General features: G+C 43.9%; 2 protein-coding genes across 5 annotated transcripts; both read right to left on the reverse strand.

Annotated features, from left to right (window-relative positions):
• Positions 1-2,034: 2,034 nt before the first annotated feature.
• On the reverse strand, positions 2,035-18,789 carry LOC120059285 (zinc finger and BTB domain-containing protein 17-like). The gene is made up of 15 exons (XM_039008221.1): positions 18,641-18,789; positions 17,308-17,513; positions 10,589-10,768; positions 10,053-10,382; positions 9,877-9,966; positions 9,476-9,693; positions 8,327-8,469; positions 7,734-8,034; positions 6,858-6,945; positions 4,884-5,000; positions 4,350-4,470; positions 4,134-4,264; positions 3,028-3,300; positions 2,779-2,868; positions 2,035-2,690 (listed from the first exon to the last, which is right to left on the reverse strand). The coding sequence occupies exons 2-15, from the start codon at positions 17,510-17,512 to the stop codon at positions 2,257-2,259; spliced, it is 2,721 nt and encodes a 906-aa protein (XP_038864149.1). The 5' UTR covers position 17,513; positions 18,641-18,789; the 3' UTR covers positions 2,035-2,256.
• Positions 18,790-23,811: 5,022 nt separating this feature from the next.
• On the reverse strand, positions 23,812-25,382 carry LOC120058900 (heat shock protein beta-7-like). Of its 4 annotated transcripts, none has more exons than XM_039007647.1 (3): positions 25,226-25,382; positions 24,123-24,238; positions 23,812-23,991 (listed from the first exon to the last, which is right to left on the reverse strand). In XM_039007647.1, the coding sequence occupies exons 1-3, from the start codon at positions 25,377-25,379 to the stop codon at positions 23,812-23,814; spliced, it is 450 nt and encodes a 149-aa protein (XP_038863575.1). In that variant the 5' UTR covers positions 25,380-25,382. The 4 variants fall into 4 exon arrangements, with proteins under 4 accessions (XP_038863575.1, XP_038863574.1, XP_038863577.1 ...); XM_039007646.1 differs by having other exon boundaries at positions 24,138-24,256; XM_039007649.1 differs by having other exon boundaries at positions 23,812-23,949; positions 24,123-24,256.
• Positions 25,383-26,146: the final 764 nt, after the last annotated feature.

Below are 26,146 nucleotides of genomic sequence, written 5' to 3' on the forward strand. Positions count from 1 at the left end.
CCATGTGTTATTCACTACTGCAGTTATTTTTAACGTTTCCCAGAGTTTTATCTTCAAGTACATTAATAGCATAACAAGAAGGCATTCTGTAGGAACACTGTAGGCATTCTGTAGGCTAATGTGATTAGCAAGAGGTTGTAAGTAACAAAAATTCACAGGACATAGACATATCTAATATGGGCAGAAAGCTTAAATTATTGGTAATCTAACTGCACTGTCCAATTTACAGTAGCTATTACAGTGAAATAATACCATGCTATTGTTTGAGGGGAGTGCACAATTATGAACCTGAAAATGTATTAATAAACCAATTAGGCACATTTGGGAAGTCTTGATACAACATTTTGAACAGAATGCAATGGTTCATTGGATCAGTCTAAAACTTTGCACATATACTGTTGCCATCTAGTGGCAAACATCTAAATTGCGCCTATATTCCTAAGTCATATTGGCCTTTCTCTTGCATTTCAAACATGTTTTTTTCTTTGTATTATATTTTACCAGATCTAATGTGTTATATTCTCCTACATTCATTTTGCATTTCCACAAACTTCAAATTGTTTCCTTTCAAATGGTATTGAGAATATGCATATCTTTGCTTCAGGTCCTGAGCTACAGGCAGTTAGATTTGGGTATGTCATTTTATGCAAAATTGGGGGGAAAAGGGTCAAATCCCTAAGCAACTTTGAATTGTGCACGGATGACTTGAATGCAGTATTTGTTTGCATGACCTATATTATGTACTGAATACGTAACAATATCTAGACTTCCTAGATTTACCAATTTACCAACAGAAAATCAAATACTAAGGAATGAATACTGGGTCTCCATAGAGGAACTGCATAGACTGAGGAGAGAGGCTGTAACTCTGGATGGAGTATATTGGATGGGGTCTGGGATGATTTGATTGGCCTGTCTGATGATTGTCTCAAAGATTATGGATAACAAAGATATCCCACCCCGCAGAGGAGGCTCCCTTGACAAGAAATTTTGTTTAAAGCGCAACTTTTCCGTGGGGCAAGGACAATAAGCAGACCAGATCACGGCCCCGCCCCAAATCCTAAAGAATTATAACTGGCGTGTCTCAGTTTCATCTTCGGTCTGTCTGTTCATAGAGTCTGAAGGGATGGTGTTAACTCACACCCATTACCTTCATGGCTGTCATTGTAAATAAGAATTTGTTCTTAACTGACTTGCCTAGTTAAATAAAATAAAAATGGCTGTCTGGATTAGGTGGGTGACTGCTCGTTTTGATTTAGTTTAGTGGCCGCTGATTGACAAAGCTCAGAGCACTGAACTGACTTGGTCTGGTTGTGTCCAGTGCTTTCTCAGTGTCTTGCTGGCATTTGAAGTACATTTTTTCAGGTTCTTTCTTGAAGTTGAGCTGGATAAATACATTAACTTAAAAACATATTGTTCATGAAAAGCTATATACTTATTTTATATGACCCAAAATACACTTTGCCAGTTATCTAGATTGGAATCCATCTTCCCCCTTGTGCCCCTAAACAATAGCCTTATTTCAATGAATTAATTACAACTGAGGCGTCGGATAGCATACCTCTTTTTTAAATAGGAAGACATAGGCTCCAAAGAAGCCCTCTTGTTAAGTCTAATGAAGACAATTGTTGAAATGAATTAGGCTACTCAAATTACTTTCAACACCATTTGCAGTCCACCTCCGCTTCGTTTCAGCACTCCAAAGCTGTCTGCCCGCTTACCTTTTTAGTTGACTGTCTCCTGCCCTCTCTTCAATAATTGAAGTTAAAATACCTTTTGCATGATTTAGATGGGGTAACTTCCTTCTTGGGACATTACTTTTGGGACATTTTGCATAAAAAAGAAATATGGGGGGCCAAAAACTATTGCTGTTGCATGTTGCCGACCCGTGCATTCAATGGTCCCCAGTTTGAATGTTGTACAGCAGGGGGGGTGGGCAATAATTTCCCCCGGGCTGCCACATTGAGAAATTCAGTGTGCATCGTGGGCCACATGCCTCATAAAAATAAAAAAACACACCAAATAACGAACTTATTTAACTCTAAACACATTTATTTTCAAGGTAACGGTAAAACACACAGATAGGCCTATAGCAATGCGTTTTGCTTTTTCAAATTTATATATATATATATAATTTAACTTCATACAATGTCCAAAAAACAAGCCAAACGGTTTCTTCCCAAAATTTGGACACAGATGTTCATGTCACTGATGCAGAGACTCAGAGACTGACAGGCAGCTTCGTATGAGGTATTGTCAGACCCCAGTAAGATCTTGACTGCTTTGCATTTTATTCTTATTCTTGAGTGCCACATCACTGCATATTCCACACTCCATCTCTTCTCCTTGTCCTTCTCCTTCTGTCACAGCCTCATCTTCCCCCTCTGGCTGGGGGTCAGCTTGGGCCACCACCTCCTGAGTCACCTCATCCCCTTCTGCCTCAGCCTCTTGGGTGTGGAAGACGAGCTCCCCTCCCTGGATGACCTGCTCGGAAGTGGGTTGCCAGGTTGTGGTAACATCTTCCCCCACGGTGGTGGCAGCTGCGGTGTACTGATGGTAGAATTCAGAGTCAGCTTGGAACATGACCAGGGCCTGGGCCGTGTGGATTCGCACATGTTGGGCCAGTGAGCTGGCGTCCAGGAACTTGTCACCGCAAGAGTCGCATGCATACAGGATCTGAGTGTTGGGGTCTGGGAGGGAGAGGAGATGGACAGTGAGGATGTATGAGGAAGTTATGAATAGTAAAAGCTATTCAAAGCTGTGTGTGGCCAGTCTCACCTGCTTCCTGCACCTTCTCCACAGCCTTCGCGATCTCAGCTTTCAGAGCCTCCGTCTCATCTGCTGATACTGATGCAGCCACAGGCACCACTGGAAACAGACAGAATCCCATATAAACACATGGCATTTCCTTCTTACTCTTACACAGCCACCTTCCTTTCATCCCATTCCTTTTACAGTCACATCCATTGCATAGTCCCCTTCTTCCACCCGTCTGAACTACATTACCCAGCATGCGCTCCATCTGACCTGTCAGCTGGGACACAGTGCTGCCAGCCAGGGCCTCCGTCGCCAGGGTGACGATGTCCTCAGTGGTGACGGTGACTATGTTGATCTCATTTTCGTCCATCTCCGAGGCCGACCCGCCATGGAACCCGTCACCCCCGTCGTCACTGTCACCCCCGGCAACCACCAGGCGCTTCATCCCAGCCATACCCTGGTGGACGGTCTTTACGTGGGAGCGTAGATTGTCGACACGATTGAACCCGCGACCGCACTTGTCACACAGGAAGGGCTTCTCTCCTAGGGGATGGTAAAAAAAAAAGAGAACAAGGCAACAGTAAACATGTCATCCACCAAGAATGACGCAGCATCCCCCTTAGGCCAATCACTATAATTTTGTAAGTTTAGTCAAAATCCGGCCAGTGGTGTCTGATATCGCGTGACTTACGTATGTACAGATCCATAGTCCGTCTGTCCCCCTCCCCCCTGATTTCATCATGGGGGACAATAAATGTGATTAATGCTCTTTATTTTATTTATTTTTTAATAGGGGGTGCTTATATTTGTGTTATTTGCATATCCCGCTCCCTCTGAGACCGGGTCATGGCCAGGGATCAGCCATTATTGACAGCAACCCTGGAGCAATTAGGGTTAAGTGATAGATCAGCAGATTTTTCACCTTGTCGACTCAGGGATTCGAACTAGCAACCTTTTGGTTACAGGCCCACCGCTCTAACCGCTAGGCTACCTGCCGCGGTTAGAGCGTGGGTAATTGTCAACTGTATCAAATTAGTGCCCAGGTTACACACTTGTGTTATTTGACCACGTTAGTCACAGGTGATATCTCAGACACCACCCGTGGGGGAGAATTACTTGAAGGGGGAATGTAGACTAATGCAGTTAATATTATACCTCAGGGGAAGGAGGTTGGAGGCACACTAAAGCTGAAGAGGAAAGAATGTGCCCAGATACCCAACAGCTTTGTTTTCTTAACTAGATAAATATACACAAGATACCTATATTCCACAAGATGGTGACATATTATAGACTTCTTTGACTATCCATTAATATCCACTACTCCCAGCGAACCTTACTTTCTCACTCAGATAGTTGTACATTCCATGTCTTCCTACCTGTGTGAATGATGATATGCTTGGAGAGGTCCCCGACGTTGACAAACGCCTTTTTGCAGTTGTGACACTTGTGTGGCCGGATGTTATCATGGTGACGGATGTGATTGGCCAGCTGACTGGACTGGACAAACCTGGAGTTGGAGATAGAGCCTTTTTTGTCTTGATGCCCTATGTTACATCAATAGGATTATAGTGTGTGTGTGTGTGTGTGTTTACCTTTTGCCACAGCGGTCGCAGACATAGGGCTTCTCTCCGGTGTGCTGGCGGACATGAGCAATGAGTGAACTGGCCTGGGTGAACCCCTTCCCACAGATCAGGCACAGACACGGCTTCTCCCCTACAGGACCCACACACAAGCATGCACACAGACACTACAATTACATGACCGTCTCCAACCTATCATGCAATGCACAGACATTCCCTGTTCTTTTTGCACATGTTTAGGCTACACATGTTTGGCTACACGTGTTTGGGCTCCCGAGTGGCGCAGCAGAATAAGGCACTGCATCTCAGTGCTAGAGGCGTCACTACAGACCCTGGTTCGATTCCAGGCTGTATCACAACCGGCCGTGATTGGGAGTCCCATAGAGCGCCGCACAATTGGCCCAGTGTTGTCCGGATTAGGGGTTGGCCATCATTGTAAATAAGAATTTGTTCTTAACTGACTTGCCTAGTTAAATAAAGGATTAATAAAAAAATACAAAGAAAGTGGTCAATGTGAACATATTCCTTTAAATCCAGGACTGTTACCTGTGTGTATGCGCTCGTGTCTCTGCAGTGCCCCTGGGTCAGCGAAAGCTCTCTGGCAGTGCATACAGATATAGGGCTTCTCCCCACTGTGCACACGCAGATGTCTCTTCAAGTTCCCTGGGAATCAAAGACTACAGTTATATATTAATGCGAAGACCAGAGACTAGTAACTGACTAGGCAAGTTAGTTAAATAAACTTCAGTTAGTGCTAAATACGGCTGCTAGAATCCTGACTAGAACCCCAAAATTTGATCATATTACTCCAGTGCTAGCCTCCATACACTGGCTTCCTGTTAAGGCAAGGGCTGATTTCAAGGTTTTATTACTAACCTACAAAGCATTACATGGGCTTGCTCCTACCTATGTTTCCGATTTGGTCCTGCCGTACATACCTACACGTACGCTACGGTCACAAGATGCAGGCTTCCTAATTGTCCCTAGAATTTCTAAGCAAACAGCTGGAGGCAGGGCTTTCTCCTATAGATCTCAATTTTTATGGAATCGTCTGCCTACCCATGTGAGAGACGCAGACTCGGTCTCAACTTTTAAGTCTTTACTGAAGACTCATCTCTTCAGTGGGTCATATGATTGAGTGTAGTCTGGCCCAGGAGTGTGAAGGTGAACGGACAGGCTCTGGAGCAACGAACCGCCCTTGCTGTCTCTGCCTGGCCGGTTCCCCTCTCTCCACTGGGATTCTCTGCCTCTAACCCTATTACAGGGGCTGAGTCACTGGCTTACTGGTGCTCTTTCATGCCGTCCCTAGGAGGGGTGCGTCACTTGAGTGGGTTGAGTCACTGACGTGATCTTCCTGTCTGGGTTGGCGCCCCCCCTTGGGTTGTGCCGTGGTGGAGATCTTTGTGGGCTATACTCGGCCTTGTCTCAGGATGGTAAGTTGGTGGTTGAAGATATCCCTCTAGTGGTGTGGGGGCTGTGCTTTGGCAAAGTGGGTGGGGTTATATCCTTCCTGTTTGGCCCTGTCCGGGGGTATCATCAGATGGGGCCACAGTGTCTCCTGACCCCTCCTGTCTCAGCCTCCAGTATTTATGCTGCAGTAGTTTATGTGTCGGGGGGCTAGGGTCAGTTTGTTATATCTGGAGTACTTTTCCTGTCTTATCCGGTGTCCTGTGTGAATTTAAGTATGCTCTCTCTAATTCTCTCTTTCTTTCTCTCTCTCGGAGGACCTGAGCCCTAGGACCATGCCTCAGGACTACCTGGCATGATGACTCCTTGCTGTCCCCAGTCCACCTGGCCGTGCTGCTGCTCCAGTTTCAACTGTTCTGCCTGGAACCCTGACCTGTTCACCGGACGTGCTACCTGTCCCAGACCTGCTGTTTTCAACTCTCTAGAGACCGCAGGAGCGGTAGAGATATTCTTAATGATCGGCTATGAAAAGCCAACAGACATTTACTCCTGAGGTGCTGACTTGCTGCACCCTCGACAACTACTGTGATTATTATTATTTGACCATGCTGGTCATTTATGAATATTTGAACATCTTGGCCATGTTCTGTTATAATCTCCACCCGGCACAGCCAGAAGAGGACTGGCCACCCCTCATAGCCTGGTTCCTCTCTAGGTTTCTTCCTAGGTTTTGGCCTTTCTAGGGAGTTTTTCCTAGCCACTGTGCTTCTACACCTGCATTGCTTGCTGTTTGGGGTTTTAGGCTGGGTTTCTGTACAGCACTTTGAGATATCAGCTGATGTAAGAAGGGCTATATAAATAAATTTGATTTGATTTAGTTATGTATCAACACAGCGAGAGACCAGGGCCTGTGTTCATAAAGCGTGTAAGAGTACTGATCTAGGTTCAGGTCCCCTCCCTGTCCATGTAATCTTATTAGGACCAGTGTTGCCTTTTAGATCATAATGAATAAGATTACATGGACAGTGAGTACCTGATCCTAGATCAGCACTCCTACTCTCTGAGATGCTTTATGAATGCAGGCTCGGAAGTCCATGTCTGGTCTGGTTTTACCGGAAGTGGTGAACTGTTTGCCACACTCTTTGCACTTCAGAGGGCCATCTGTGATGTGGATCTTCAGGTGAGCCTTTAGATTCCCAGTCTGTCCAGACAGAGGAATAGCCAGGTTAGATACAGTTAGTTCAACATTTCAATGCAAGGATAGAGAGCGACTATATACAGGATTGTACAAAATAGGGCTACTTAAATCAAACACAGCGGTGTAAAGTAACTAAGTTTAAATACTTTAAAGTACTACTTAAGTACTTTTTGGGGGTATTTATATTTTTGAAAATGTTGACTTTTACTCCACTACATTCCTAAAGACAATATGCATTTTTTACTCCCATGCATTTTCCCTGACACCCAAAAGTACTTGTTACATTTTGACAGCAATATTGTCCAATTCACGCACCTATCAATATAACGCATTGTCATCCCTACTGTCTCTGATCTGGTGGACTCACTAAACACAAATACTGAGTTTGTAAATGATGTCTGAGTGTACCCGTCTGTAAATTTAAAAAATAATAACATTTTCACTGTCTAGTTTGCTTAATATAAGGAATTTAATGTATAGCATTTACTTTTACTCAAGTATGTCAATTGAGTACTTTTCCCCATCACTGTACTTAAGTACATTTAAAACTGGATACTTTGACTTAAAAAATTTAAAAAAAGACTCAAGAGTATTTTACTGGGTGACTTTCACTTTTACTTGAGTCATTTTATATTCAGGTATCTATTTTTACTCAAGTATGACAATTGAGTACTTTTCCCACCACTGCTCAAACACAATGCCACACTATCTCCAAACTATTTACATGCAGGTCAAATTCTCCCTACTATCCCCAATACAGGTCAATGTAGTGGTCAAGAAGTGGTCCTAACCTGGTTGAACCGCTTATCGCAGTGTGGACAGCTGTGGCCCTTGTCTGCGTCGTGGGTCTCCAGGTGGCGCATCTTAGCGGTGGGGTCGGAGAAGGCCCGGTCGCAATAGTTGCAGTGATACGGCTTCTCGCCGCTGTGCACCAGAATGTGGCGCTTCAGGTTGCCAGACGTGGTGAAGAGCTTGCCACAGTCCTTGCAGCTGTATCGGGCCTTGCCTGTGTGCCTTTTCCGGTGCAGGTTGAGCAGGCTGATCTGCCGGTAGCTCTTCCCACACGAGGAGCAGCAGTAGGGTTTCAGGGGGCTACACAGAGAGAGAGAAACATAAGATATTTAAGTAAGATATAGCTACTTACTTTGGTGCTGAGGTTCGAGGGGATGTTGATGCTATGAAACTGTGATTACTATGACTGTCTTGATTTTTAATTCACTATCAATTTGATCATCGTTATTATCAATTAGTAACTATTTTACAAGAGGACGTGTTGCACAAATGTCGTCTCTGTCATACAAAGGGTTGTTATTGAACACTAAGGGATTTGTTTGGCATTGGGCCAAAGAGACACAGAAAGACCGGTGATGAGGTTGATACTAACCTGTGTGTTTTCTCGTGAGCCTTGCAGGCAGCCGGATCTGAGAAGGCCTTGTGGCAGTCACGGCAGCTGAAAGGTTTCTCTCCTGTGTGAATGCGGATGTGTCTTTTGAAGTTACCCGTGTGGGTGAACTTCTTTCCACAGTCCTAGAAAATACATGGCAATTTAGTGAGTTAGATATGCCCAACCCCAAATTACATGAATGTGAATGCAATATTCTCTAGTAGACAATTTTGAATGTATACTGAACAAAAATATAAATGCAACATGCAACAATTTCAAAGATTTTACTGAGTTACAGTTCATATAAGGAAATATGTCAATTGAAATACATTAATTAAGCCCTAATCTATGCTTATTTAAGAGAAATTAACATTCCATTTTCTGGTAACAGCTCTGGTGGACATTCCTGCAGTCAACATGCCAATTCCATGCTCCCTCAAAACATTTGTGGCATTGTGTTGTGTGACAAAACTACACATTTTAGAGTGGCTGTTTATTGTCCACAGCACAAGGTGCACTTGTGTAATGATCATGCTGTTTAATCAGCTTCTTGATATGTCACACCTGTCAAGTGGATGGATTATCTTGGCAAAGGAGAAATGCTCACTAACATGGATGTAAACAAATTTGAGCACAAAATTTGAGAGAAATAAAGATGTTGTGCTTATGGAAAATGTCTGGGATCTTTTATTTCTGCACATGAAACATGGGACCAACACTTTCATGTTGCGTTTATATTTTTGTTCAGTGTATATTATTTTTTACTAGGTGTTTTCCAATGACTGACTATTCCCTCTAATCAGGGTTGATTGTAAAATGCTTGGTTCACAAGGAGACATTGTATCATCGTACCCCCTGACAAGGGCCATGCAACCGAAACAAGTCAGTTAAAAATACATCTTGGTTCCATTCCAAAATTAATTTTAATTAATTATATGAAGAGTGCCTTGGTCCTTTCTTTTTGAAGACAATTGTGTCTATATGATGGTTTATTTGAAAGGAAAAGATACATACACAGTTCAAAACAATAAGTCCTCCTCTAATAGGGAATGGGTCATCCAAAAACATTCAATCGTTTACATTTCTAATCGCAGTGTGCAAAGTAACCACACACTCAAACTAGCACAAGCAAACACACACGGTCCTCACCTCACACTTGTGCATCACAGAGCCGTAGGACCGTGACTCGGTGCGGTCGGTGACGGCACCCGACTGTAGCTGCTTCCTCTCCTCTCCGCTCTCCGTCCCCTGGCCATCTTCTCCCTCATCCTCCTCGTCTTCTTCATCCTCCTCCATCTCACCCTCTTCAACCTTTTTTTCTTCATTTACCGTCTTTGATGCGCTGTTCCCCTCATCGGAGTCATTATCTATGAAGAGGAATTGTATAACCATCAGACACTGTGGCCCACTGCAGTCAAATATTTTGAAAATGTAGCCGTCCATCTTTCCTTCCTCGAAGTAGTCACTGATCCAACATGATTGGATAGGGGAAAGCATGGCAGATTAGTGATTGCTCCTAGGAAGGAAGGTCAGTCAAGCTGTTTGTTTACCCTGAGAGTGGTTGCGACGAGGAGCTCTCCTTGTCCTTCTTCTCCTGGTACTCATGTAAGATATACCGGCTGCAGACTTGAATGGAAACTCTGTAAGAACAAAATACATCTTTATCCACACAGCAATATTAAACATACAGATCACCAATGAAAAGTATGAAGACTAATTCACTGACTGGGAGTGTAGTCCACATCTGAGTGGTCATCTTGACACTCAGGCACATCTTTAGTAGGGCTCTCCACCTCCATCTCCTCTCTCTCTGCTGCGGCTTTTCTTGGTGCGGCGTAGTTGGAGGTTTTGGAGGGTCTTCCTCTTCCCGGGGTCTGTGGGGTGGGTTTGTCGGGGGTCTTACTGTTGATCTGTCCATCGTCTGGGGTGGTCTCGTTCGGGTCCTCCTGAACGCCCTTTGACCCTCCGTCATCTGCTGTTTTTAGCATCTCCTCGTCATGTGACCTTGTCTCTGATGGCTCCTTCTCTATGTTCTGCTCTCCTTCCTCAATCTTGTCTTTATGGTTTGGAAGAGATTATGGGAGAGAGCAATATAAACCGCAAAATGTACATTTCCTGAAGAAAATCAGTGTGCTTGCTTCAGCTGTGCAAAGCTATGACGGATAACATTAGTGGCCTTGTTAAAGAAAGCATACTAATTATTGATGGATATTTCTGTGTACTGATAACCAATGTTTGTGTACTGATCTGTACTGTACTCACTGTCATTTAAGTCTTGTATTGACTGGAATGTTGTGGAGACTGACAGAGACTGGTAAGCAGAGCAGGCATTGACTATCTCCTGCATCTGAAGGAACGTGGCCACTGCCACCACATCTTCCAAATTCTGAGAACTCAGACTCAGCTTGGCCGTGTACATGAACTCAAGGACTTGGCCCAGACCTGCAGAATACACACAGGGATGGATCCATGAGCCCTGCTGTGACTGGCAGATTTTATTTTATTTATTTAACTAGGCAAGTCAGTTAAGAACAAATTCTTATTTACAATGACGACCTACACCGGCCAAACCCGGACGATGCTGGGCCAATTGTGCGCCGCCCTATGGGACTCCCAATCACAGCCGGTTGTGATACAGCCTGGATTCGAACCAGGGTGTCTGTAGTGACACCTCGAGCACTGAGATGCAGTGGCTTAGACCGCTGTGCCACTCGGGAGCTCAAGCATGATGTTCAACATGGTCTTGGATATAAAGGTAAAGCAAATAGAGTTCAGATGAATTTGATATCACTTTACTTCATCTAATAGCAGAACCAAATGACCTGGATTGCAGTTAGATTACATTAAAAGTACATGGTGCAAATTATCAATGCAGTTTAAGATCCTGCACAGATTATAACAGTAATTGTGAAGATCTCCACAGATCTGCGATGACCTATGCATGCTATCTTGAACACTATAAATCAAATCAAACTTTAAATCAAGTTTGATTTAATTTAGCCCTATTTATTTACTTTGATTTTTGGTTGAGATGGAGACATGAAATCCAACATATCAATTATTATTTTGTAGATAAACTGGAACTAAGCAAGACCAGGGTTGGGTAGGTTACTTTCTAAATGTAATCCGTTACAGTTACTAGTTACCTGTCCAAAACTGTAATCAGTAATGTAACTTTTAGATTACCCAACCTCAGTAATGTAATCTGATTACATTCAGTTACTTTTAGATTACTTTCCCCTTAAGAGGCATTAGAAGAAGACAAAAATTAATGTTACCAATTGAACGACATCTATTGCAGGATAAATCAATGTTAAAGTTTACATAGCTGGCCATATATGGATGTACATTTTTACTTTATGGGTTGGTTATGTAGGCTTCTTCTAAGCCAACGCGTTCTACTACATATAATAATACCATTAAAGTATATCTTTACATTAAAAACCAAAGTCTATCAGAATTCCAGTCATTCCAATAAATGTTATACCCTTTGATCTTCAAGAATAGGACGTGGAAATATGGAAGTATAAATTAGCCATATTGTTTCACCTGAGCATAATCCCAAAACTAAGGATTTATTATCCAGCCCAACTCTGTTGTTTATGATTTTGTTGTCATGGAGGACTGATTGGGCTCATTGATTCGAGTTCAAAATTAAATGCTGCGCTCATGGAATGGCACTACTGAAAAGTTCCATTTACATGTGAAAAATGAATGCCATATGCTGCATTTGCTATAGGCCTATTGTTTACCTTTTAGTTGGTGACACTTTGATATCTTGATAATATGCAGCTGTTTAAAGGGCAAATCCATAGATGAAACAATAATAAAACGGTTGCCCCACCTCTGTTTTGGTAAAAAGCTGAGGGATGGGCCTGGAGAAATGTAACTCCTCTCAGATTAATAGACAGTGCTATGGATGCAAGGACCGACCATCCATGATATCAAAATGATTGTTGTAACTGTGTTGAGGCTATACAGTGTTTGTTTACATTTACAATGTTAATAAACATTGCCAAAAAACAAGCTTATATTTTGGGGTATCATGGAGTGTGCCAGTTGAACTAAGCTCATGAGGCATTTAGAATTTATATTCTTCAAGAATCAATGTATATATATATATCATTTATAAGTCCAAAAATATATGTATCAACTACAGATTGCCCCTTTAATCTATAAAAAGTGTGCGAGTTTGAACATGTGTCCATTAGGGCTATCGATTCAAATGTTTTATCAGCATGAATTAGATTGAGTACTAAAAGCCCCACTTTTATTCCATAGGCTGGGATCCGCACTGTGCAGGTATTGCAAGAGCACATTTTTCACTGGCTGTCCACTGGTTTAAAAAACAATGATTTATAGGCAGCTTAAACTTCTTGAATTCAACCATTATTGAGTTCAAATTAGGGTTGCAAAGGGTCGGAAAACTTTCCAGAAAATTTCTGGAAATTTTCCATGGGAAGTTAAGCATGGGAATTTGGGGAATTTTGCTTAAATTCATCAAAAAAAGTTAGCTTATAACAGTGAACCGTTTTTGTGGGATACACATATGGCAATTGCAGTTCTTGTGGCATATTTTGGATAAACTATCCCCAATTCAATGGAATTGCATGCACAGTGCATTCTTCATCACATGTGCAGTGCACTCTTCCATCACATGTACAGCTGATTCTCAAGATCTTGCACACTAATGAGATGCTATTGAGCCCACACTACTACACTGTCTGAGCCAAGGACTACATGCATTCTGGTAAGTTTTGATTACAATACTGGGTGAGGTGAATATATTTTATATGACATACATTCTTTTTTGTTAACTAGTAAATAGTAGCCTACAGCAAAGTGTGTTTAAATCATTTCTAACTTGTTAACAATTTCTGCAAGTTAGTTTTTGCTACCATGTGGGTTTTAGCTTGCTTGAGCCTGCTAACTGAGGAGTGTTAATTCACCTGTTTCCATACATGTTTCATTTGAAAACATTTATCCTACAAAGGAGTTGTTTAATCTAACTGCTTAACTATCTATCTGTACATGGAATTGTATTTGGGGTTTTTTAACACATTTTTTTCTAATCTTTACAGGAAAATGCCACGGTGTGTGGATACATTTCACTGCAGCTAATGTAGAAAGAAAAGCTGTGTACATTTGCAAATACTGTGCCAAATCATATGTGAAGAATGCACCAAAGTTTCAGAATCATCTGGCCAAGTGCATAAAGTTCCCTTAGCGCTCACAATAAGCAACCTCTGACAAAAGTCCCTCTACTTCTATTCGAGGTGAAAATGATGAATCAGACACCTTATCGATAGCAACAGCTCATGGTCCTCCTGGAATCAGAAGTTTTTTTTGACTCAATGGAGGAACGTAGTCAGAGAAATGCTGATGAATGTCTTGCTCGAGCTGTATATGCAACTGGCTCACCTCTGATGCTCAAAGGCAATGTGTATTGGAAGAGATTTCTGAATGTTCTTTGCCCAGCATACACCCCTGCAACCAGACATGCTTTATCTACTAATTTGCTGGATGCAGAGTTCAACAGAGTTCAAGTGAAGGTGAAGCAAATCATAGAGAAAGCAGACTGTATTGCAATCATTTCTGATGGGTGGTTGAATGTTCGTGGGCAAGGAATAATTAAGTACATCATCTCCACCCCTCAACCAGTATTCTACAAGAGCACAGACACAAGGGACAACAGACACACCGGTCTCTACATTGCAGATGAGCTGAAGGCAGTCATCAATGACCTTGGACCACAGAAGGTATTTGCACTAGTGACAGACAATGCTGTGAACATGAAGGCTGCTTGGTCTAAAGTGGAGGAGTCCTACCCTCACATCACACCCATTGGCTGTGCTGCTCATGCATTGAATCTGCTCCTTAAGGACATCATGGCAGTGAAAAGAATGGATACACTCTACAAGAGAGCCAAGGAAATGGTTAGGTATGTGAAGGGTCATCAAGTTATAGCAGCAATCTACCTCACCAAGCAAAGTGAGAAGAATAAGAGCACCACATTGAAGCTGCCCAGAAACACCCGTTGGGGTGGTGTTGGCATCATATTTGACAGTCTCCTGGAGGGGAAGGAGTCTCTCCAAGAAATGACCATATCACAGTCTGCCGATATGGACAGCCCCATCAAGAGGATCCTCCTGGATGATGTATTTTGGGAGAGAGTGGTAAGCAGCCTGAAACTCCTGAAACCTATAGCAGTAGCCATTGCACGGATTGAGAGAGACAATGCCATCCTGTCTAATGTTCAGACTCTGCTTGCAGATGTAAGAGAAGAAATCCGTACTGCCCTGCCCATTTCACTGAGAAAACTGCAGTTCTGAAATACATCAAAAAGCGTGAAGACTTCTGTCTGAAGCCCATACACGCCGCAGCGTACATGTTGGGACCCCAAGTATGCTGGCAAGAGCATCCTGTCTGGTGCAGAGATCAACAAGGCCTATGGTATCATCACTACCGTGTCTCGCCACCTTGGCCTGGATGAGGGCTTCTTGGCAGTCTTGCGAAGTACACTTTCAAGCAAGTGCTTTGGGATGGAGATGCAATTATGGCAGTCATGCCAACATATCTCATCAGCCACCTGGTGGATGGGAACTTGTGGATCTGAGGCTCTTTCCCCTATTGCCTCCATCATCCTCCAAATCCCACCAACATCAGCCGCCTCAGAGCGCAACTGGTCCTTGTTTGGGAACACACACACCAAAGCACGCAACAGGCTGACCAATAGAAGGGCTGAAAAATTGGTGGCCATCCGGGCAAATTTGAGGCTTTTTGAGCCTGACAACGAGCCATCCTCAACAAGGTTGGAAATTGACAGTGAAGATGAGGCCTCAGAGTCTGATGTTCAAGAGGTGGACATTGAGAAGGTCCAGGGAGAAGACATGGAAGCCTGAGAGGAAGACAACCAAAGCTTTAGTTTTTAGATTATCATTTTACAGATGTATGTTGAAAACGTTTTTGGGAGATGCGATGAATCATTGGGGATCATTCAATATTCCCTTTCTTTTGTTGTTCAGTGAAATCATCCCATGTGAAGAGTCAACTAATTTAATTAAATTCATAACTTTTTTTTTTTTTTTATGATATTGGAAGGATTTAATGATTTGCAATTATGTCTACTTATGATAAGGTAAAAGGTTTATGTTTCTGTCTCCATATGATATGGTAAATATATCCAATGTAAAAAACATTCACATTTAAATTAATATTAATTTGCATATATTTCTGTTAATTCCCATATATTCCCACGGAAAGTTTCCACCTCTGAATATTCCCCAAAATGTGCAACCCTAGTTTAAATACACATTTAGATTTGTGAACAGCCATCCACACAACAACCACAATCCGTAAGGCGCAAATAGCTAAATGAGAGAGCAGCAGTGTAATTCACATCAATGCGCTATGTAGATATCAATAATAAGTGATATCTGCTGTCATCCTTACCTCCAGGTGTTTATCATGTTGGATAATCTTTGGATGCTGACAGCAGTCACACCATTGGAAGACATAGCTTGGACTGTAGCCTACAAAAGCCTATTCCTGCTCTTTTCCCACGATCCATCAAACACATTTGGTGTGTCATTATAGTGGTCTCTGACTTGTGGTCAGACTCGCTCAGGTGGAACTAACTTACATTTGCGCCTCTTTTCTATGCTGTATTAAACGTCATTGAGAAAACAGAGAAGTGACAAAGATTTTTTTTACGCAAACATACTTTCTGCATTTAAAAATAATCCTCAAAGTAATTTAGAAAGGTTGTTGACCTAATCAGATAAGAGGAAATTGCCTAGGATCAGCGAGCAGGGTCAGGCCCAGAACAGAAGATGGACAGGGTGTGATTCTGACATCTGGCTAAACAAAGAGTGGACCATGGACATTACACAGGGGAAACAGAGGGAAACTCATTGGGGTCAGAACATGTATAGCTGGGGAGGTGACACCTACAAGGGAAGAGTATAAAATGTGTTGTGAGTTTTCTAAATGTATGCACTCAGCTGACTGTATCCGTGCTATTAAACACTTGAAACTTCTCTTAAGCTTTTGGTCTCAATTCCTTATTGCAAAGTGGTTGCAATAGCATTTTTCTTTTTAACATATTTAATGGATTACATGTAATCCGTTACTCCCCAACCCTGAGCAAGACTAAGTCAGTGGTACAGATGAAACTGTCTCCTTCAAATGATCTCCTTCAAATGTTGATATTTGGTTGCGTTCACAACCAAACACAATTCAATATCACTAAATATCATTACATTTGAAATCAACCCGTCCTATTTTATTGTCTATTTTTAGCTGAATTATGGGTTCAATTGCTGTTGATGACTTAGCAAATGTTATATACTGTAGGCCTAAATAGCATCATTGATGACTGATAATGTATGATCACATTTAATTTGCTCTGTTAAATCTACCCGTTGGAATGACTTCAATAGCAAAAGCGTCGTTTTTAAGTGGAGATCTCTCAACAATCATTCTCACGACAGCACATTGGTAATAGTCATTGACAAATAATTAATATAGCTATGCTGGGCTTGGTTAAAACATCGGATGGGAGACCAAAGGACAGCTGTAGATAGATCTATTCTCCAGTAGGAGGTGCTGACCAGCCTATGGTATTTTTTTCTTATATTGGGGTGGCAGGTAGCCTAGTGGTTAGAGCGTTGGGCCAGTAACCGAAAGGTTGCTAGATCAAATCCCTGAGCTGACAAGGTATAAATCTGTCATTCTGCCCCTGAACAAGGCAGTTAACCGCTGTCCTGTAAATAAGAATATGTTCTTATCTGATTTGCCTAGTTAAATAAAAAAATCTAATGTTGATAATATGACATTGTTTTAAAAGTACAAATAAAACATTTTATCCAAGATTTGTCTGTGTTGAAATTAAGTCACCATGATGACATAATCCCGTGGCTGAAATTTCACCCTCAAATGTTTACGTTGATACAACATTGATTGTACCCAGTCGGATGTACCTGCTGCATTGCTGATGTCCAGGTGCACCACATCCTTCTGGTCCAGGAAGAGGGTGTGGAAGTAGGCGCTGCAGGCAGCGAGCACGGCCTTGTGGGCCTTGAAGTCCACTCCATCCACCACGAAGGTACAGTCACACAGCAGGCCCAGCTGGCGCTGGTGGTTGAGCTGTTCCAAAACCTTGCCACTGTGCCAGGGAAAGTCCATCCTGGTGAGAGTGGGCAGTGGTGGAAAAAGTACCCAATTGTCATACTTGAGTAAAAGTAAAGATGCTTTATTCGAAAATGACTCAAGTAAAAGTGAAAGTCACCCAGTAAAAGACTACTTGAGTAAAAGTATTTGGTTTTAAATATACTATCAAATATAGTATCAGAAGTTAATAATGTCACATTTCTTATATAAAGCAAACCAGACAGCATCATTTTCTTGCTTTTTTGCATATACGGATAGACAGGGACATGCTCCAACCCTCAGACATCATTAACAAACAAAGCATGTGTTTAGTGAGTCCACTAGATCAGAGGCAGTAGGGATGACCATGGATGCTAAGCATTCAAAAAGTAACAAGTACTTTTGGCTGTCAGAGAAAATATATGGAGTAAAAAGTACATATTTTTGTTTCGGAATGTATTGAAGTAAAAGTTGTCAAAAATATGAATAGTAAAGTACAGATACCCCAAAAAGACTTAAGTAGTATCTTCAAATATTTTTACTGAAGTGCTTTACACCACTGAGTAAATATGGGTTGTGTTGGATTTAGTCAATCAGATGAGGTAACACATTACCACTGTTAAACTTATCTAAATGTTTGGAAATGTAAAAAGCCATGACTGGAGGGGATTCTCACTTAAAATGTGACTAATATGATGATACAGTATAATCACCTACAGCTAGTTGTATTCCTGGCTGATTTATGACATGCAATTTAATAATTTGACATAGCCTGACAACCAAATCATCGGGGCTCACAAGATATGGGGTTGTTTTATAGATAAAGATTTTGAAATATTGAATTTATAGCAATGCAAAATTCTATTTATCAAAATAGTTGGCCTATACCACCTATATGGCCTCCCGATTATTAATATCAAAGTCCTAGTTTAATAATCGACGATACATAATGTTTGTCGTTTTCAAGGAACGTCTTGCATTTTTGTTGAGTTGACGATGCAGCGGATTGATTACGAATCCTATATCCTTGCACATTCGCTATCCGGGATTAATTTAGCCTGCCTAGACATACATGTTTTGGGGCCTTTCGTTCTGCCCGTCCTTAGAGCCTCTTTGTGTGCTTTAAGCATACACCATCTTTCAAAAGAAGTACATTCAAAATACCTCTTGATGATCGCTGAATTCCCCGCTCCAAACGCTTGTTATGGTGTTGTTTTGTACTATTTAAACACAATCCGTTGAATTCCTTCAATCGAGTTTTTCGGTGATCGATCTAGCTCCACAGACTCGATTCACCGCCATCTTCCACTCTCTGATCGATTGATAGTGGCCGGGTGGATAGTTACATATTGCGCACGCGCAGTTTTATTCCTGCGTATGGAATGGTGTTTAAAATGACCACGCGATGGCGCGCTATGCCTGGTCGTACTCAGGATGTTTCTCCAATGTGGTTCAAATCAAATTTGATTTCACATGCGTCGAATACAACAGGTGTAGGTAGACCTTAAAGTGAAATACTTACTTACAAGCCCTTAACCAACAATGCAGTTTTAAGAAAATCCCTAAAAAAGTCAGATATAAGAATAACAAATAATTAAAGAGCAGCAGTAAATAACAATAGCGGGGCTATATACAGTGGCTACCGGTACAGAGTCAATCTGCCAATGTGCAGGGGGCACTGGTGTCGAGGTAATTTAGGTAATTATGTACATGTAGGTAGAGTTATTAAAGTGGCTATGCATAGATAATAACAGAGAGTAGCAGCAGCGTGTGTGTGTGTGGGGGGGGGGGGGGGGGGGCAATGCAAATAGTCTGGTTAGCCATTTGATTAGCTGTTCAGGAGTCTTATGGCTTGGGGGTAGACATTTACATTTACATTTAAGTCATTTAGCAGACGCTCTTATCCAGAGCGACTTACAAATTGGTGCATTCACCTTATGACATCCAGTGGAACAGCCACTTTACAATAGTGCATCTAAATCTTTTAAGGGGGGGGGGGGGGGGGGTCAGAAGGATTGCTTTATCCTATCCTAGGTATTCCTTAAAGAGGTGGGGTTTCAGGTGTCTCCGGAAGGTGGTGATTGACTCCGCTGTCCTGGCGTCGTGAGGGAGTTTGTTCCACCATTGGGGTGCCAGAGCAGCGAACAGTTTTGACTGGGCTGAGCGGGAACTGTACTTCCTCAGTGGTAGGGAGGCGAGCAGGCCAGAGGTGGATGAACGCAGTGCCCTTGTTTGGGTGTAGGGCCTGATCAGAGCCTGAAGGTACTGAGGTGCCGTTCCCCTCACAGCTCCGTAGGCAAGCACCATGGTCTTGTAGCGGATGCGAGCTTCAACTGGAAGCCAGTGGAGAGAGCGGAGGAGCGGGGTGACGTGAGAGAACTTGGGAAGGTTGAACACCAGACGGGCTGCGCTGTTCTGGATGAGTTGTAGGGGTTTAATGGCACAGGCAGGGAGCCCAGCCAACAGCGAGTTGCAGTAATCCAGACGGGAGATGACAAGTGCCTGGATTAGGACCTGCGCCGCTTCCTGTGTGAGGCAGGGTCGTACTCTGCGGATGTTGTAGAGCATGAACCTACAGGAACGGGCCACCGCCTTGATGTTAGTTGAGAATGACAGGGTGTTGTCCAGGATCACGCCAAGGTTCTTAGCGCTCTGGGAGGAGGACACAATGGAGTTGTCAACCGTGATGGCGAGATCATGGAACGGGCAGTCCTTCCCCGGGAGGAAGAGCAGCTCCGTCTTGCCGAGGTTCAGCTTGAGGTGGTGATCCGTCATCCACACTGATATGTCTGCCAGACATGCAGAGATGCGATTCGCCACCTGGTCATCAGAAGGGGGAAAGGAGAAGATTAATTGTGTGTCGTCTGCATAGCAATGATAGGAGAGACCATGTGAGGTTATGACAGAGCCAAGTGACTTGGTGTATAGCGAGAATAGGAGAGGGCCTAGAACAGAGCCCTGGGGGACACCAGTGGTGAGAGCACGTGGTGAGGAGACAGATTCTCGCCACGCCACCTGGTAGGAGCGACCTGTCAGGTAGGACGCAATCCAAGCGTGGGCCGCGCCGGAGATGCCCAACTCGGAGAGGGTGGAGAGGAGGATCTGATGGTTCACAGTATCGAAGGCAGCCGATAGGTCTAGAAGGATGAGAGCAGAGGAGAGAGAGTTAGCTTTAGCAGTGCGGAGCGCCTCCGTGATACAGAGAAGAGCAGTCTCAGTTGAATGACTAGTCTTGAAACCTGACTGATTTGGATCAAGAAGGTCATTCTGAGAGAGATAGCAGGAGAGCTGGCCAAGGACGGCACGTTCAAGAGTTTTGGAGAGAAAAGAAAGAAGGGATACTGGTCTGTAGTTGTTGACATCGGAGGGATCGAGTGTAGGTTTTTTCAGAAGGGGTGCAACTCTCGCTCTCTTGAAGACGGAAGGGACGTAGCCAGCGGTCAAGGATGAGTTGATGAGCGAGGTGAGGTAAGGGAGAAGGTCTCCGGAAATGGTCTGGAGAAGAGAGGAGGGGATAGGGTCAAGCGGGCAGGTTGTTGGGCGGCCGGCCGTCACAAGACGCGAGATTTCATCTGGAGAGAGAGGGGAGAAAGAGGTCAGAGCACAGGGTAGGGCAGTGTGAGCAGAACCAGCGGTGTCATTTGACTTAGCAAACGAGGATCGGATGTCGTCGACCTTCTTTTCAAAATGGTTGACGAAGTCATCTGCAGAGAGGGAGGAGGGGGGGGAGGGGGAGGAGGATTCAGGAGGGAGGAGAAGGTGGCAAAGAGCTTCCTAGGGTTAGAGGCAGATGCTTGGAATTTAGAGTGGTAGAAAGTGGCTTTAGCAGCAGAGACAGAAGAGGAAAATGTAGAGAGGAGGGAGTGAAAGGATGCCAGGTCCGCAGGGAGGCGAGTTTTCCTCCATTTCCGCTCGGCTGCCCGGAGCCCTGTTCTGTGAGCTCGCAATGAGTCGTCGAGCCACGGAGCGGGAGGGGAGGACCGAGCCGGCCTGGAGGATAGGGGACATAGAGAGTCAAAGGATGCAGAAAGGGAGGAGAGGAGGGTTGAGGAGGCAGAATCAGGAGATAGGTTGGAGAAGGTTTGAGCAGAGGGAAGAGATGATAGGATGGAAGAGGAGAGAGTAGCGGGGGAGAGAGAGCGGAGGTTGGGACGGCGCGATACCATCCGAGTAGGGGCAGTGTGGGAAGTGTTGGATGAGAGCGAGAGGGAAAAGGATACAAGGTAGTGGTCGGAGACTTGGAGGGGAGTTGCAATGAGGTTAGTGGAAGAACAGCATCTAGTAAAGATGAGGTCAAGCGTATTGCCTGCCTTGTGAGTAGGGGGGGAAGGTGAGAGGGTGAGGTCAAAAGAGGAGAGGAGTGGAAAGAAGGAGGCAGAGAGGAATGAGTCAAAGGTAGACGTGGGGAGGTTAAAGTCACCCAGAACTGTGAGAGGTGAGCCGTCCTCAGGAAAGGAGCTTATCAAGGCATCAAGCTCATTGATGAACTCTCCGAGGGAACCTGGAGGGCGATAAATGATAAGGATGTTAAGCTTGAAAGGGCTGGTAACTGTGACAGCATGGAATTCAAAGGAGGCGATAGACAGATGGGTAAGGGGAGAAAGAGAGAATGACCACTTGGGAGAGATGAGGATCCCGGTGCCACCACCCCGCTGACCAGAAGCTCTCGGGGTGTGCGAGAACACGTGGGCAGACGAAGAGAGAGCAGTAGGAGTAGCAGTGTTATCTGTGGTGATCCATGTTTCCGTCAGTGCCAAGAAGTCGAGGGACTGGAGGGAAGCATAGGCTGAGATGAACTCTGCCTTGTTGGCCGCAGATCGGCAGTTCCAGAGGCTACCGGAGACCTGGAACTCCACGTGGGTCGTGCGCGCTGGGACCACCAGGTTAGGGTGGCCGCGGCCACGCGGTGTGAAGCGTTTGTATGGTCTGTGCAGAGAGGAGAGAACAGGGATAGACAGACACATAGTTGACAGGCTACAGAAGAGGCTACGCTAATGCAAAGGAGATTGGAATGACAAGTGGACTACACGTCTCGAATGTTCAGAGAGTTAAGCTTACGTTGCAAAAATCTTATTGACTAAAATGATTAAAATGATACAGTACTGCTGAAGTAGGCTGGCTAGCAGTGGCTGCGTTGTTGACTTTGTTTGAAAGTGTAGCTGGCTAGGTAACCTTGATAGCTGGCTAGGTAACCTCGGTAACTGGCCAGATAATTAGTCTAAACTACACAAATGTCTTAGATACAAGGACAGCAAAGACAACTATGTAGCTAGCTAACACTAGCTAGCTAACACTACACTAATCAAATCGTTCCGTTGTAATGTAATAGTTTCTACAGTGCTGCTATTCGGTAGAAGTTGGCTAGCTAGCAGTGTTAGCAGTGTTGACTAGCAGTATTGACTAGGTAGGAGAACGGCAGCGCGGCGGACGAAACTAGCTGGCTAGCTAACCAGAGTAGTAAACAGTAGAAGCTGTTTAGAAGCCTCTTGGACCTAGACTTGGCGCTCCGGTACCGCTTGCCGTGCAGTAGCAGAGAGAACAGTCTATGACTAGGGTGGCTGGATTTTTAGGGCCTTCCTCTGACACCGCCTGGTATAGAGGTCCTGGATGGCAGGAAGCTTGATCCCAGTGATGTACAGGGCCGTACGCACTACCCTCAGTAGTGCCTTACGGTCGGAGGCCGAGCAGTTGCCTAACCAGGCAGTGATGCAACCTGTCAGGATGTTGTCGATGGTGCAGCTGTAGAACCTTTGGAAGATCTGAGGACCCATGACAAATCTTTTCAGTCTCCTGAGGGGGAATAGGTTTTGTCGTGCCCTCTTCATGACTGTCTTGGTGTGCTTGGACCATGTTAGTTTGTTGGTGATGTGGACACCAAGGAACTTGAAGCTCTCAACCTGCTCCACTACAGCCCCGTTGATGAGAATGGGTGTGATTACGGTAGCAAAATTCCTGGAATTTTCCATAAATTCCCTGGTTTTCCCGAAATCAACAGTTGGACGATTCCCAGGACAGGAGGGAGTAAGCAGGAAATCCGGAATCCAACCAGGTTTTCTGGAAAACCAGAGAGTTTATGGAAAGTTCCAGGAATTTTTCAACCCTATGTGTGATAACTGTGGGAAAACATAAGAACAAAGTAGGCTAACTATTGTCAATTCAAGGCAGCTATATGGGAGGAGGTGGTATGGCAGAAGAGGAAGACATACGTTAAAACAAATCCAGAATGGACATGTATAATAGTAAAGACAGGCAATGTGAAAAACAGTATATACTGTGGCATTACAAATTGCAGGCAGCGAGGGAGCAGAGGTCATGAGAGAGTCCAGTCTGTCTTCCTAGATCTTGATCTCGGTGCGGAAGGTCTGTGTGAGCTCATGCTTGGATGGGTGTCTGCGGGCCTTAACTGTCAGCGTTCCCTCTGCGCCCAATGTTGATGTCACAGAGGTGGGGTCCACATCCTCAGGCAGCTGGCACTTGTGGGTAAAAGTGTTAATCACTGTACCGTCCGCCGCCAACTGTTGAAGAGATGATAAAGATGAGAAAAGGACCAAGATATTTTTAATATCTCAAATAGTTCTCAGACATTTTAGATAGCATTCTCAAAATTATAGAGAATTCAGTTGTCACTAAAAAGGGTTTTGCCCACCTTTTCTGCATGGACTTCGATCTGGTTGTTGGAGGTGGTGACGATGACGTCCTCTGGAGAGAAGTCTTGGACGTCCACTGTGAACTGGTAGCTGTCTCCCATTGGTTTGATCTTCCCTGCTGTCCACGTCCGACCTGGAAACAAGCAAGATATTTGGAAGTTTCAGCAGGTGCTTACTGAAAGCTAGCCTTTCTTGACCTATACACTATTTGTCTTTCTATAGATGGGGAGTGCAGCCCAATCAGTCTTATCCTTACTTAATAACTAAGATGATAACTCTTAAACTTAGATGCACCTTAAATACATGTATTTGCATAATACATTCATACACATTCCAAAGGTTTGTCTAGTCTATGAACCCTGCTGGGTCTGTTTACTGTCTGTGTTGATTAGAAAAAAGCAATGTTGGAAGAGTGTCCCCAAATTGGAAATGACCATTCCACTGTGTGAGATGCCTGGGTGATTCTTACTTAACATACAGGTATATGTCTGTTTGGCTACATGACGCCCAGTGTCGCAGTGTGTGTGTGTATGCTGGTTGCTATGCAACAGTCTAGCCCGTCACCTCCAAGGCATCATTCCAGCCATTCTCTTTGTGTGAGATCACAGCGTTGGCTGTGTCCAATATTCCCGACGGGTGGACGCCCCCCTAGCCCCTCCCATCCTACCCTGTCCTGCCTCCATCACCAGCAATCTCCTCCTTTTCCCGGAGGCATGGGCATACTAGTCACAGCACCAAAATACCCTGCTCTGCCCTACTGCTACTACCTAACAACCAAACCTCCCTCCCCTTTGCCCTGTGTTGTCCTGTTGCGAAGCCGCCGGATCAAGCACAAGCTCAGAGGCTTATAGAGTTCAGCAGGCAATCTACACACACGAATACATGTGTGTGGCACAGACACAGAGACACACACACACCTCTCTCTTTTAGAATGATTGGTTTTAATGTACATGTATGTTCAAACCAACATACATGAACATCTCATACAGTATGAATCCACAGACAAATTCACTCAGAAATAGTATTTGATACTGTATGTATGGAATAAGTAGATTATAATAATGCTGGTCCACAATTATGAATTCATGTCAAATCTTCGCACTGGGAAATCCCAAGACATCCGTTTCAGGATGCATGAAAGAGCCAAAGTCTTCTGCAAAGAGCCCCCTGCTCTTCTCCATGTATGGGTTGCTGGATGAAGAGGTCTGCTGGAAACTGCACTCTGATCGGTATACAGAGGAGTTGGTCACACTCATTGATGGCTAAGTCTGCCGGAGAGGTAGGAAAAATATCCACTTTTTAAAGGGAGAGAGAACAAAACGGAGGAGATCCTTTTAGTGGTTCAGTCCTGGCCCAGTCCACTCAGTTTACATCAGAGGGAAAGTGAAGGATGGGCAGATCCAGTTGGACAATATTCCCTCCTGTCAGGTGGTTTGTAAGATGCTATGTTTTCTTTCCCACTGTTTGAAGATGTGTGTGTGTGTCTGCGTCCGTCTTTTGGATAAGTGTGTCGGTTAAGTGTGTCCACGAGCATATCCAGTCAGTCACACGCACAGGACCTTATATATGTGGAGATAAAATGTTTTTTTCTTCCCGTGTGTGTGTGAGAGAGAGAGAGAGAGAGAGAGAGAGAGAGAGCGAAATTAAGAGAGAAAGGGGGGGGTGTGGTCGGAAAAGTTTGGGGTTAAGAGAGAGAGAGAGCCGGGGAGAGGAAGGCAAGAGGGGTTGAGTCAACAGTTGGCATTCCAGACACTCGATACCTGAAATAGCTATACTCCTCTACTTCTTTCCTATCTGTTTTTTTTCTCTGTAAGCATCAGTTTCCCTTTTTTGTCATGACATTTGATCATCTTGTGGATCAGTGGTTACTTAACATATATTCTTTAATTTCTTAGGGAACATAGCCATAAAACATCTGTTGCCTGGTGTTTACTTACATATTACATGGTAACAATTGTTACATTTGGTATTAGGATACTTATTTAAACTAATTACAAAACTGGAGGTAAGAAATTTTAACCGA

The sequence above is a fragment of the Salvelinus namaycush genome, chromosome 14 (genome assembly GCF_016432855.1).
Source record: "Salvelinus namaycush isolate Seneca chromosome 14, SaNama_1.0, whole genome shotgun sequence".
Classification (NCBI taxonomy): Eukaryota; Metazoa; Chordata; class Actinopteri; order Salmoniformes; family Salmonidae; genus Salvelinus; species Salvelinus namaycush.